This window comes from Macaca mulatta, chromosome 15, assembly GCF_049350105.2.
Source record: "Macaca mulatta isolate MMU2019108-1 chromosome 15, T2T-MMU8v2.0, whole genome shotgun sequence".
Taxonomy (NCBI): domain Eukaryota; kingdom Metazoa; phylum Chordata; class Mammalia; order Primates; family Cercopithecidae; genus Macaca; species Macaca mulatta.
In genome coordinates, this window is record NC_133420.1 from 49,544,744 (window position 1) to 49,559,028 (window position 14,285).

The 14,285-nt window shown below is 50.8% G+C and overlaps 2 protein-coding genes across 2 annotated transcripts; one reads left to right on the forward strand and one right to left on the reverse strand.

Moving 5' to 3' along the window:
* Positions 1 to 210: 210 nt before the first annotated feature.
* On the reverse strand, positions 211 to 6,235 carry ACTL7A (actin like 7A). Its single transcript, XM_077968374.1, has one exon. It carries the CDS (start codon positions 3,609 to 3,611, stop codon positions 2,304 to 2,306), a length of 1,308 nt encoding a protein of 435 aa, XP_077824500.1. The 5' UTR covers positions 3,612 to 6,235; the 3' UTR covers positions 211 to 2,303.
* A 2,940-nt stretch (positions 6,236 to 9,175) lies between these two features.
* Positions 9,176 to 11,703, forward strand: ACTL7B (actin like 7B). The gene has a single exon (XM_001108601.4). It carries the CDS (start codon positions 10,361 to 10,363, stop codon positions 11,606 to 11,608), a length of 1,248 nt encoding a protein of 415 aa, XP_001108601.1. The 5' UTR covers positions 9,176 to 10,360; the 3' UTR covers positions 11,609 to 11,703.
* Positions 11,704 to 14,285: the final 2,582 nt, after the last annotated feature.

The window sequence follows — 14,285 nt, forward strand, 5'->3', positions numbered from 1 at the left end:
CTCCCACCCCTGTTATGACAACCACAAATATCTTTAGACGTTGTTAAATGTCCACTACAGGCCAAAGTTGCCCCCACTTGAGAACTACTGTGCTAAGGTAAGTTCCAAATACTTAGTAAAACTATCGCTTTTTATGAGGAAATTCTCTTTTTCTGCGAGGGCATACTTGTGAGCATCAAGTGAGAACATTCATAAAGTGCTTTGAAAAAGACTGCACAATTGCTCAGCCTTCAATTGGTATTTTTTCATTTAGAAATGAACATTGAGACCTAAGAAGGCCTGGAGACGCCCATCCTCCAGAACCACCTCCCAACTCTCCTCTTCATTAAGACCCTTGCCTTTTTAGGGATCTGTGACGTGGGGTTCATACATCCGGAAGGGATCGGTAGATAGAGCATATCTCTATAAGATAGGTTTCCTCTGTAATCATACACTGTATTTTACGCATTTAAAAACATTATTCTAAGAAGAGGTTTATGGGTTTACCACCCTGCCAAAGAGGTCCAAAGGTTAAGAACTAACCAGACTTCAGCTTGCACATCAGTGAATGATCATGGGTTGACAGTAGAGCGGTTTGGGCAGAAACTGAGGTAAAGATGTCCCTCTTTCTCAGGTCAGTGTCCCCAACTCCTGATTCCTTGACAGTCCAGCATAAGGCTTAGTCATCCGTGCTGAACCATGGGAACCTCACATGCCCCTCTGTGGCTCTCTCTCTGCCGGTACCAGCCAGATACTCTTACTCACCAGGCCTGGATCCAGGGTCAGGTACTTTAGGCCTTTCAAGGCTGTGTAGGCAAACCTGGAACCTGTGAGGGCGGCTCTGGAGGGCTTCTCCCTGGAGATGGTGGAGGTGCCAGCTCTCCTCTAAATGCAGAATGCGTGCCTTTGAGTGCCTGTGTGACTAAGGACTATAGTAAGAGACTTTTGGCCTTCTGCATAAGAGGTAGAAACTTAAAGATACTAGCTGGCTGTTGTGAGCACCTCCAGGAGTCTAGTATTGGTATTCAGATGTTTTTCACTGTTTTCCAAATCAGCTGTGTGAGGTAGGCATTCATACTCAGTTTTGCAGGCAGACAAACTCAAGTCACACACCTAGGTGGTAGCAAAATAGTGTTTCAAACCACAGAGTCCAGAGCCCATGTTCCGTCCACTCTTTTATGCACCCACTAGTGTTCAGATTCTGAACTTTAAAGACAGGACAGAGAATGTACTGGGGGCTCTTCTAAAGAATCTCCAATTTAAAGTGCTCATATTACAAACTCCCCCTGCAGGAACACCATAGAGTTCGCTGGGCCCTGGAAGGGCTTCCCTGGCTACTGAGGGTCTCTGTATTCCTTTGGGCTCCCAGTTGGGTTAGAATGACCCACATAGGGCAGCCTCCCACAGACCCATACCATCAGCCCCAGAACCTGCAGCCTCTCTCCTGAGCACACCCCAGACTCCAACTGTGTGTGTTTTAGGCTGATGGAGAATCCAGTCTGCTGGGAGATGGTCAGCTACTACTTGAAGTGTCTAGAGAATGACTGTAGCTTCAATCCCTAACCTCTCTGCTGATAGCCCAAGATCAATCTTACTTCGGTTTTTAAAAAGGGAAATCTGTATGGCACTTGTTCTCTGAAGAGTTGCCCTTTAAGGCACATACATATGCCTTGCTTGTAATATGCTAGGCTTCAGCAGCCAGTCGCCGTGATGGCTTAGTAAGAACTGGTATTGAGATATGTCTCAATAAATGACTGTTGAAACTAAAAGAAACTCCTGTTAAAGCAGGGCTCAGACAGCTTTGCCAGCTCTTTCCAGTCCGTCCGGGTTGCTGATGAAGTGTGAAATGGACACTGATGCTTTGTGGGAGGTTGCACTGTTACAGCATGCTTCCTACTGGCATTGATGGAAAGGGAACTGCTTATATGCCCCAACAGCATTTACCGTCTAATCTTCATTGCACTCCCCCCTCCACACAGAGTTTAACCATAAAGTAGTTCCTAAAGTGGGGAATGCACAAAATAAGGGACAGCATAATTTTAGAGCAAGTGAATGTTTAAGCAATCCACATACAATGCATGTCCTTTTTCGTTCATCCTCCCCCTACTCCTGCTTTTGTTTTAGGAAATGTATATTTTAAGGCAGATGCCGCATGTGTGAAATTGTTCTCATGAAGTCAGGAAGTAGAGAAACACACTGAGGAGGGGCATATGAGGGGTGTTTAATGCTACAGGAATAAGCACCGGCTCCACCCCTGTGTGTAGGAGTGCGCTCACCCCGCCGAGGGTACGCACTGCCAGTGCAGCGGCCGTCCTCATCGCCGTTCAGAAGCACCTTCTGTAGAGGAAGAAAGGCCCGTGTTCCTCGTACTCAAAGCGGTGGACCCACAGTGGTTGGAAACCCTGAAGTGAGGCCAGGATGGAGCCACCGGTCCACACGGCACTGTCTCTCTCAGGCAGCACGTTTACCTGCGGGGTGTCATTGGGACACATGCTGCTTAGCTCCTTCTGCAGACGGTTGGGGAAGCCACTGAGCATCGTGCTACCCCCGCAGAGCAGGATGTTCCCCATGAGGTCCCGTTTGAGGGCGATGTCACACTTGTTAAGGCAGGACACGGTCTGGGTGTGGAGGCCCAGCTGCATGGACTTGATGAGAGACGGCTTGAAGAACATCTCTGAGCAGAGGAACCGTTCCTGGCACAGCTGAATCTCCTTCCCATCCGGCAGCACGTAGCGGATCGTATGCTCACTGAGAGGGACTTTCTTCTCCTCAGTGGGATCCAGGGCCACAAAGCAGCATTTCTTCTTGATGTCCTCCACGATGCCCATCTGGTCCTGGGTGAATTCGTTTCCCGCACTGTTCAGCAGGCCTAGCAGGTAGGCTGTCAGGTCAGAGCCTGCGTAGTCCAGCCTTCCGGTGATGCTGGGCAAAGGATAACCCTCGTAGATGGGGACCACGTAGGACACGCCATGGCCAACCTCCACCACCAGGCCGGAGGTCCTTCCATAGGAGTACATGGACAGGCGCGACTGGTAGGCGATGTGCATCGCAGGAGTGTTGAAGGCTTCAAACAGCATTTCAGCATATTTCTCTCTGTTGGTGTGTGGGCTCAGCGGTGGGTCTGAAACCAAGACCGCATGCTCCTCCGGCGCGATCTTCATCTCTTGTCGGAAGAGATATTCCCAGATATCCTGCACTGTGTCCCAGTCCACGATGATGCCATGTCGCAGAGGGTTAACCAGCTTGAGATGAACGTTTGTGTTGTTGAGTTCCTGTCCCACGAATGTCTCCTTGCGATTATCCCCAGTCTTGGCGGTCTCCATGTAGGGCTTGCCCACCATTGTTGAGATCTTGTGGGTGGGTCTTGGCAGGCCGGCAAAGCCACATTTACAGTAGCCAGTGCCCAGGTCCACGACCACTGCTTTGGTCACCTCCTGCTTGGGCCTCTCCTTGGCTGCCTTTGATTCAGTAGGTTCCTGTGGCTCTGAACTCCTGCGGCGGACCCACACGGCCCGCTTTGCCGGACCATCCCTTAGAGAGGCAGTCTGGAGGGCCTGTGTCTGCAGGGGGGCCTGGTTACCCACCTTCTTGGCGGGCCCATCCCCCATGATTGCTGCCGGTGGAGCCCACATGTTGTCAAGAGCCGCACCACTCTTAGAAAGTTCTCAATCCCACTGGATTCAAGGCCTGAAAGGCCTACATCAGAGGATACCCTGAGAATTTTCCCAACAATGACATCACTAATTATGATGTAATCTGGTGACCTGGGCTTTCTAGATATTGCAAACCCTTATCCTGTGTTAGGGTACATTTGGGATATTGTTTTTGAAATGGCTCTCCTTTTCCTAAATTTTGTAACAAGACTGATTTATTCAATTAATTAATATTTCTTGAGTGTCTGCTATATACAAGGCAGCTGGGAATTCAGTGGTGAAAAAAAACCAGACAAAATCCCTTATTCTAGTTGGTGGGGGGTGGGGGTGACAGACAATAACCAAAATGAGCATTAAGAGCAAAAGCAGGGTGGCAGTGCTAGGGTGGCCTTGGCAGAGCTTCCTGAGCGGGTGACATCTGAATGAAGACCTGCAGGAGGTGAGGGAGAGAGCCACGTGTTTGTCAGGGGAACAGCAGGTGCGGGGGACTGGAGGCAGATGTGTGAAGAGTTAGATCAGGGGTCAGCAGGCTGCAGTCCAGTCCAGTCCCCAGCTTGTTGGATTGGAATACAGCCGTGCTCATTCATGTTTGTATCGTCCATGGCTGCCTTTGCAGCACAGCAGTAGAGCTGAGTCACGGCTTTGAAGACTGTGTTGCCCAAAAAGCTGAATGAAAGTAAGTATTGACCGGCCCTTAAAAAGTTTGCTGACCTCTTGAGTTAGAGGAGGAGCAGCAAGACAAATGTGGCTGGCATGGAAGGAGTAAGGAAAATTAGATGAGATGGGGTGGGGGAAGGCGAGCGGCTCACGGTAGGCCTCATAGGCCAATGCGAGGATCATGCCTAAGGTCAGAAAGCACTAGAGGATTTGGTGCAGAGCACCGACACCATCTGATTTAGATGTTAGCGGGATCCTTTGCTGCTATGGTGACTATGTCAAGGGCACTAAGGGTGACACTTAGAACAACCTTAAGAGGAATTATTTTTGGATATACATTTGTACACTTACTGTGCCTTCATCAGGGTCATTGGCTAGGCAGTGAAATTAGACCCTAAAAAATCCCACTGACAACACTGAGGCTTGTAGGTGCGTAGCTCATCCAAGGATATCCAACCAGGAGTAGCCAAGCTCTCCCGACTGTGGCTTCCTCCCCAGGATGTGCTGGGACACAGCTTGATGGGACCTAGTATGCATCTTTTGGGCTGCTTGGCCACCATCTTGCATGCCATTTCTGAAGCTGGACACATTGGTGTGGATGCCTGCCATACTCAGGGCAGAATCCAGCCTTATGTGATGCCATACCTTGAACCTGATCCCAGCCCTTCATAAAAGGCAGTCACCACAATAATGGGCTTTCTCCTTTAGAGAGGCTATGGGTCCTTCTTTCAGTTCCTTTGGGGTATGAGAGAAGAAAAGGACCAAGTCCAGTCTCATGAGGTTTGTGACTATCTGATGGGGGCAGCAAGGTGTCATCCCAGGGACAAAATCTCAGTTTCTTGCTTCATTGGTTAGTGGGTGAGATCATGGCATGGAATTTTGAAGGAAAAATAGGAAAGTACTTTCGATACCTGGCTGCCTGAAAAACAGTTTAATTGCCTCTGCTGTTCAGGGATTTGCATGGACAACTCAGATTGTTTGACTTTATTTCAAAAGTTCTGTATATGGTAACCAAAGGCATATGTAATTTAAAACCCTCCATTTTTTTTCTCCCCAAACCCTACTTGAATTTTGAGAAATCTATAGCTGCTTGGTACCTTTTCACTAATCTGGACTCCTAGAAGAGCCTGTATTAGCTTCCTGTTTCTGCTGTAACAAATTACCGTGGATGTAGTGGCTTAAAGCAACTCACAGTTATTATCTTACTGTTTTGGAGGTCGGAAGTTCGTAATTCTTCTTAGTGGACTACAATTAAGGTTCTTTTAGGGCTGTATTCCTTCTGGAGGTGTAGGAGACAGTACTTCTTCTTGCCTTCTCCAGCTCCTAGAGGCCACCTGTGTTCCTTGGCTCATGTCCCTTCCTCCATCTTAAAAGACTTAGAGTCTCAGACTACAGCTATCATTGTCACATCTGTTTCTCTGCCCTTGGCCCTCCTGTATCCCCCATATAAGGACCCTTGTGATTACATTGGCCCCACCCAGGCCATCCAAAATACTCTCCCCATCTCAGATTCCTTCATTTACTCCCATCCACGGAATCCCTTTTGGCATGAAAGTTAATATACTCACAGGTCCCAGGGATTAAGATGTGGACACCTTTGGAGGACCCTTTCACCTGTCCTGTGCCTCCCTCTTCACTAATACACTCCAAGCCTGACATGCTCTGACTCGTTTGCTCTTCCTGGGCTGCCCAGGCTTGCCCATCTATCATCTGTCATTGCCCTTTCTGCATTTGTGTGTGGAAGAGGTGATGCCTTGGTGTAAGGCAGTTATTCTGTCTAGTCTGTAAGGTCCTTGAGCATAGGGATTCCCCTCACATTCTCTGAGCAAAAGCCAACGAAACACTTGCCCTCCTTTTCTTCACCTCTCAGTTTCACATGTTGGGTACCCCCAATCAAAACCCTGTTCCCCCTAAGCTTCCTGTTACCCTCTGTGCCTCTTCTCTCCCTCTGTGGGTCAGCACACGGTTAGCGGTAATGATGGAAGAATGCAGAGACTGTTGACACCGTGCCCCAAACCTCTACTGCCTAGCACACAGCCCCCCACAACTGTCATCAGCTAAGGTCTGTGTGGGCTCCCTGGGGTCCCTAGTGAGGTCCCTCTAGGGAGAGGCACCCTATATTGCTCAAAATATGTTGGGCCATATTTTCTAATGGGATCACACATACTTTTAGTCCTCTGGCTCAAGACCAAAAAAACCAAAAAAACCATGGGATGACTCCTTTTTGAAAGCAACCCTGGGGTCATCTTTTTTTTTTTTTTTTTTTTTTTTTTTTTTGAGACAGAGTCTCGCTCTGTTGCCCAGACTGGAGTGCAGTGATGGGGTCTTGGCTCACTGCAAGCTCCGCCTCCTGGGTTCATGCCATTCTCCTGCCTCAGCCTCCCGAGTAGCTGGGACTACAGGCGCCCGCCACCACGCCTGGCTAATTTTTTATATTTTTAGTAGAGACGGGGTTTCACCGTGTTAGCCAGGATGGTCTCGATCTCCTGACCTTGTGATCTGCCCGCCTCAGCCTCCCAAAGTGCTGCGATTACAGGTGTGAGCCACCGCGCCTGGCCAACCCTGGGGTTCTCTTCTATAGTGGAGGGAGAGAACATGGAAAGATGAGATTAAAGAACACACTTATCCCTGAGGTGCATCCTGGCTCCTGGCTTCAATTTTTGAGACACTACCCGCCCTTGACCTTTGGAGGAGAGGTGAGCCAGGCCCCTGGAAGTTTAGCAGCTATAGGAGGGAAAAAATGAAAATCTGGTGTGGCGTTTCTTCTCATGAATCACCTGTAGTTTTTCTTAAAAATTACTGGAGTCCACCACAGCCTTTCCAACTCTTGAATATGCTGGAGAACCCCTGAGTCAGGAGCTCTCAACAAAGAAGATCCTTGCCAAACAGGCACTTTGAGCTGCTTTCTCACAGCTCAGACCCCAGTGTGGACACTCAGGTCCCAAGACTGTGCCCATTTCCCTGAGGTGGAAGGGAGAGGAGCTGTCTTCAGGGGGAGATGAGCTACTGAGCAGGCAAATCTGGATCCGAATGCTTCCCCTTCCACGTGCTCCAGCCCAGTGTCCCACAGCCTAGTGGCCTTTGGGCATCTCTAAGTCAGCATGCCCTAGATGGAGCTCATTCTCTCCCCGCACATGCCTTCCCTTCCTCCCCCTGCATTCCATGTGTGTGTTTGTGGTGCCACCATCCACTTAGCAGCTCAAGGCAGAAACCTGGAGGCCATGGATATGGGTCAAATTGGTGAGGGGACATAGCAATATGGTAATCACATTCAAATGACATTTCAAGTAGTTTATACAAAGTCATACAGATTATAAATAATAAATCTGTGTTTGAACCCAGGTCTCTGGATTCCAGTTCCTTGGTCTTCCCTCTGCTCTGTACTGTCTTTCCGTAAGGAGTGGACAAAAAGTAGTCTCTGGCAGTCCATGAGCACTGCCTTTAAATAGCCTAAGAGTCGTCATGGAAGAATTTGCTTGCTCTGTAGAACTTCAAGAGTAGACGCAAGACCAATTAATGGCTTCAGAGAGGTACACATGCCAATCCAGTGTGACAAAACATTTATCACTCATGGCTGGCCAAAACGGGGTAAGCTGTCCATGTCAGACTGCTGGATGGGATGTTCTAGAGGGAACTGAAGGGTCCAATCCTGAGCTTCTGTGATTTCATGATCCCACCACAGGGCATTTCTGGGTCATGATGTTCATAATTGTAACCCTTAGAAAGTTGTTACCCAAATAATATAGTTGAATGCTGCCATGTTCCAAGAAACAATTCAGCAGGCTGGGTGTGGTGGCTCACACCTGTAATCCCAGCACTTTGGGAGGCCAAGGCGGGTGGATCATGAGATCAAGAGTTCAATACCAGCCTGGCCAACATGGTGAAACCCCGTCTGTACTAAAAATACAAAAATTAGCCAGGCATGGTAGCAGGCGCCTGTAATCCCAGCTGCTCGGGAGGCTGAGGCAGGAGAATCCCTTGAAACTGGAAGGTGGAGGTTGCAGTGAGCCGAGATTGCACCACTGCGCCCCAGCCTGGGCGAAAGAGTGAAACTCTGTCTCAAAAACAAACCAACAAAAATTCAGGAAACAAAAATCCCCACACGTTCCTCATTAGCATTCTTACATGCTCCATGGCAGTATTTCTTAACTCTTTTTCTCCCATGCATGTTGCCTAATCAATTCCTCAGGCACCTCTGCTTGTCTTAATTCTCCCAGAAAACTTCCTCAGGCCCAGTTGCTGCTCTTCCCCTTTTTTTCTTGACTCTTCACCACCAAAGCCCTAATCGGCCTTTTTGATTTTGGAGTGGGAAGGGGCAGCTTAAGTTGCAGGTCCCTCTGGCACTCTAGTGAATTGGTCCTTTCTAGATGACAAGCCATCTTTCTTTGCTCGGGTCCAGGTAAGGGATTCATCCTTCCCTCTGCCTCACATCCCACATCACAGGAGCCCATGAGGGAAGGCCTCAAATGCCAGAGTAAGAGCTTGGATTAAAGTGAGGGATGGTTGGGGAAGCAACAGATTGGATTCTATTCTACTTTCTAAATTTCTCTAGAACCAGGCTCTTCCTCGCTTCCACACTCTCACAGCCCTAGGTCAGGCCACCTTCAAGTCTTATCGGAATTTCTCCAGTGGCCTTGTTTCAGGTCTCAGCTTCTAGTCTTGCTCCTCCCATCCATTCTCTACATAACAGCCAAATGCCAATCTTTCTAACATTTTTCTTTTTTTTTTTTTTTTTTTTTGAGATGGAGTCTTTGTCCCAGGCTGGAGTGCAGTGGTGCGATCTCAACTCACTGCAACCTCTGCCTCCTGGGTTCAAGCAATTCTCTGCCTCAGCCTCCCAAGTAGCTGGGATTACAGGTACCCGCCACCAGGCCTGGCTAATTTTTGTATTTTTAGTAGAGATGGGGTTTCACCATCTTGGCCAGGCTGGCCTTGAACTCCTGACCTCGTGATCCACCCGCCTTGGCCTCCCAAAGTGCTGGTAGAATTACAGGCGTGAGCCACTGCGCCTGGCCCTTTCTAACATTTTTCTAGAGAGCAAATCTGATCATTCCGCTGCTTAAAGTCTTCATAGATTCCCTGGCTCTCCTCAATTTAGTCTAAACCTACTCCTGGTATTTGATGCCCTCTCTATTTGGCTCTGTGACTTCTCTAGCTTCATCTGTTTTTCCAAACACTTTCACTGCGGGAAGTTCTTCACTGTGCCTCCATCTGAGCCTTTGCTCAAGCTGTACTCTCTGCCTAGGATGTCTTCCCCTCCTTTTAACTACTTGACAAATACCTACACCTCTTCCATGATTCAACTTAAGCATCACCCCCTCTCTAGAGCACCTTCTGACTGCCGGTCTCAAATGAGTTCTCCAAGTAGACTTCTTCCTGCAAACCCACCGGCACCCATTCCATTTTCTTGTCTAGACTGGGCACTGCTGGTGGCCTGGGTTTTTATCATCTATCACTGGCAGGCTGCACTGGGCGGGACCTACTACATACTCCAGTAAATGTTGAATGAAGGGAGGAAAGAACTCTTGGGGCGGTCAAGGGGGCCTAGTGCATTGGAGTTTGATGAATTTGGGTTAAGGTACAAACACCCCAAGTGCTGTTTGCTCTTGGGCAAGTCCTTAGAATTCGGAGCCTCATTTCCTCAGCTCTGCCTACCTGCAGAACAACACAAGTGAAGTACCTAGTGCAGTGCCTGCCTTACTGGAGGGGCTCAAATACTTAGGCCCTCTCCACCAAGAGGCAGAAGAGGAAAGGTGTCCAGTAGTGAGCAGGTTAGGCATGGAAATGCAAGGGGGTTGAGCAGAAACCTCTGAGACCCCAGTGTGCTTGGATTTCTAAAACTCCCAACACGTGCTCTGTCCTGGAGCAAACTTGAGTTACAGAGATGGGGGTGACACACCAAGAGTCGGCCAAAGCCAAGCCCTCCCCCCGCTGCCTGAATGGACCAGCCCTGAGTGACATCACAATCCCAGGTGGTTGCCATGGCACTACTGGGGGTGGGGGGGGCGGTGTCTCATTTCTCCCCAGGGAGCTCTAGGCTGTGGATGTGAGAAGGGGAGCAAGAGAGGCAGATGGCGACAAGGAACAGCCCCATGGCCCTGGGCACGGCTCAGGGTGACCCTGGAGAGGCAGGAACACGGCCAGGCTCTGACGCCGGCCTCCGGGACACAGGTGCGGCCACTCAGCTCAAGATGAAGCCCAGGAAGGTGCGCAAGATCAAGGCGGTTGTCATCGACCTGGGCTCTCAGTACTGCAAGTGCGGCTACGCGGGAGAGCCGAGGCCCACCTACTTCATCTCCTCCACCGTGGGAAAACGCTGCCCCGAGGCGGCCGACGCTGGCGACACCCGCAAGGGGACCCTGGTGGGCCATGAGCTGCTCAACACGGAGACACCTCTCAAGCTGGTGAACCCGCTGAAGCACGGCATCGTGGTGGACTGGGACTGCGTGCAGGACATCTGGGAGTACATCTTCCGCACGGCCATGAAGATCCTGCCCGAGGAGCACGCTGTGCTGGTCTCCGACCCTCCGCTCAGCCCCAGCAGCAACCGGGAGAAGTACGCAGAGCTCATGTTCGAGACCTTCGGCATCCCCGCTATGCACGTGACGTCCCAGTCGTTGCTGTCCATCTACTCGTACGGCAAGACCTCGGGGCTGGTGGTGGAGAGCGGGCACGGCGTCTCGCACGTGGTGCCCATCTCCGAGGGCGACGTGCTGCCGGGCCTGACCAGCCGCGCCGACTATGCTGGGGGTGACCTCACCAACTACCTGATGCAGCTGCTCAATGAGGCGGGCCACGCATTCACAGACGACCACCTGCACATCATAGAGCACATCAAGAAGAAGTGCTGCTATGCGGCCTTCCTGCCCGAGGAGGAGCTCGGCCTGGTCCCGGAGGAGCTGCGCGTGGACTACGAGCTCCCGGACGGCAAGCTCATCACCATTGGCCAGGAGCGCTTCCGCTGCTCTGAGATGCTCTTCCAGCCCTCCCTGGCGGGCAGCACCCAGCCAGGCCTCCCGGAGCTCACGGCTGCCTGCCTGGGCCGCTGCCAGGACACGGGCTTCAAGGAGGAGATGGCCGCCAACGTGCTGCTGTGTGGCGGCTGCACCATGTTGGATGGTTTCCCCGAGCGCTTCCAGAGGGAGCTGAGCCTCCTCTGCCCCGGGGACAGCCCTGCGGTGGCTGCAGCTCCTGAGAGGAAGACCTCCGTGTGGACCGGCGGCTCCATCCTGGCCTCCCTGCAGGCCTTCCAACAGCTCTGGGTCAGCAAGGAAGAGTTTCAGGAGCGGGGCAGCATGGCCATCTACAGCAAGTGCTGAGCCTGGGCATCTCCACAGACAAGGCCCCCAGCATAGGTGGCCGCAGGCCACTCTGTACACATTTACAGAATTTCACATAAAGCTTTACTCTGAAATGACTCTTGTCTAGTCTGGGTTTCTTGCTTCAATCTGATAGCAGAGGGTTGGGGGGAGTCGGGCTTAGAAGTGGCAGCACCTTTTGCACTGGAGGTGTGGGCTGTAAGGAAGGGGCTACCATACTGGTCCCACCCCCTCTGCCTGCCTCATGATGGTGACATCATCTCAGGGCCTGGAAAGTGGCCTCCTGTTTTGTTAGCACCTCCAGGTTCAAAACCTGATCCAACAGACATGCCTCATCGCTCGCTCAACTAAGGGGGTTGGCTCTGATGAAGGGACTAGCTTGGGTCACCTAGCAGTAGGTTGGAGGAGACGCACAGCTGGGTGTCCGACTCCAGTCTCTTGTTTCTGCTGCTCACAAGTACTCCCAACCTTAACACTGCTTGATCACTCCAGGTTCCCTAACCTCCCTCTAGTGCCTGCCACCCTCAATGTGGGAGCCTAAGGCTGTGCCAGTGCATCTCCTGAGTGTGAAGCGCCATTTCTACCCATCTGTGGGTGTACCCCTTTCAACCGCAACCAAAATTGGAGCTATTTTTCCAGAGTTACAAAGCAGAGCTGCTGATTGCAGAGGATGTCAGGGGAACCAGAAGGTCCTTTAGAGATCAGGTACTCTCGGCCAGGCGCGGTGGCTCAAGCCTGTAATCCCAGCACTTTGGGAGGCCGAGATGGGCGGATCACGAGGTCAGGAGATCGAGAGACGATCCCGGCTAACACGGTGAAACCCCGTCTCTACTAAAAAATACAAAAAAATAGCCGGGCGAGGTGGCGGGTGACTGTAGTCCCAGCTACTCGGGAGGCTGAGGCAGGAGAATGGCGTAAACCCGGGAGGCGGAGCTTGCAGTGAGCTGAGATCCGGCCACTGCACTCCAGCCTGGGTGACAGAGCAAGACTCCGTCTCAAAAAAAAAAAAAAAAAAAAAAAAAGAAATCAAGTACTCTCCCTGCTATAGAAATGGGGAAACTGGGCTGGGTGTGGTGGCTCACACCTGTAATCCCAGCGCTCTGGGGAGCCGAGGCAGGTGGATCACCTAAGGTCAGGAGTTCAAGACCAGCCTGGCTAACATGATGAAACCCTATCTCTACTAAAAATAGAAAAATCAGCTGGTCATGGTGGTGGGTACCTGTAATCCCAGCTTCCCCAGGAGGCTGAGGTAGGAGAATCACTTGACCCCAGGAGTTAGAGGTTGCAGTGAACTGAGATCACGTCATTGCACTACAGCCTGAGTGACAGAGCAAGATTCTATGTCCAAAAATAGAAAAACAAAAAGAGATGGGGAAACTGAGGACCAGAGAGGAGAGGGCCAGCCTAATGCCAGTGGTCGAGCCCAGGTCTCCTGATCCACATCAAGATTATTCCCAGAAGGGTGAACATGGTTCTTAATGGTTAGTCAGCAACCCAAAGCACTTACCATGCATCTACTGTGGGCCAGGCCCAGAGCTGGGGACTGAGAAATGACCAGAAGAGTCTCTACCCTTGACAGTCACACACAGCTAATGGACCACATTGATAGGGAGGGAAGGTCTGAGCTAAGTGTTCATGGTGGCGAGAAGGTAGTGGTGATGCATTGGAATGCTGTAAATGGAGAAGTTGCTGGGCATGGTGGCCACTTACTGGCTTTGGGGCTGAGGGAGAGGCTGTGGAGGCTTGTGAGATTTCAGCTGGTGACTAACTGCCTACTTAGAAGAGTGGGTTCCTGCTCCCTTCCCTACCCTCACCTTCCAATGGAGTTCACGACCCAGTTGGTGCCATCTATGGGATCAGACATCCATGAGCTGCATAGTCTGGGATGGGCTGAGACTTAAATATCGCTGAGTCATCTCTTACCTTAAGCAAAGGGTCCTGATTTGGGGCACCCCATGAGGCTGCCTCTGTCCTGGACCCAGTGCTGGGGGCTGCAGACTTGGGCAAGAACCAGACACAGTCATTATCACTTAAGGCCCTGCTCTTTAGTCCTTCCCCATTGTCCAGAATTGGGCATCTAGCCTGGAGTTTGAATACCCCTGGTCAAGCAGGGCCTTGGCAGCAGGCATGGAACCTGGGCTCTTTCCTGTAGAGGGATGTTGCAGACTGGAAGCCTGGAGGCTGAAGGTGGCCGATAGACGTTTTGTTTGGCCGTCACAGTGTACAAGTGTTTTCTTAAATGTGAATTTTTTTCTGTGGGGCTGCGTTTTCCAGGTTGCCAACGTCCCTGCCACACTGATGTCTTCATATATATTTGTGGCTTCAACACAACTTCTTCCTTAGCATTAGTTTCTGTTGCTTGCAACCCAAGTGATCATAAAAAGCCTGATGAAATACAGAGAGGGAAGCTGAGGCTTATAGAGGGAAAGTGATGTACCCCAAATCACACAAGCAGTAAGTGCTACATGTGAACCCCACTCCCACACATCCTCAGCACCTTCTTCTGCCTCTAGTCACAGCTTCAGTCCCTTCACTACCTGGTCATCTCCTTGAAAGCATCCCTCATGTGGCAGGGGTTGTAAAAACAGTAAGTAAATTGCTAGATCCCTGACATGAACCTATTTAAGCTAACCAGCGGATTCAGCAGGAGATTTATTTTTGGTGGAAAAACACGGGT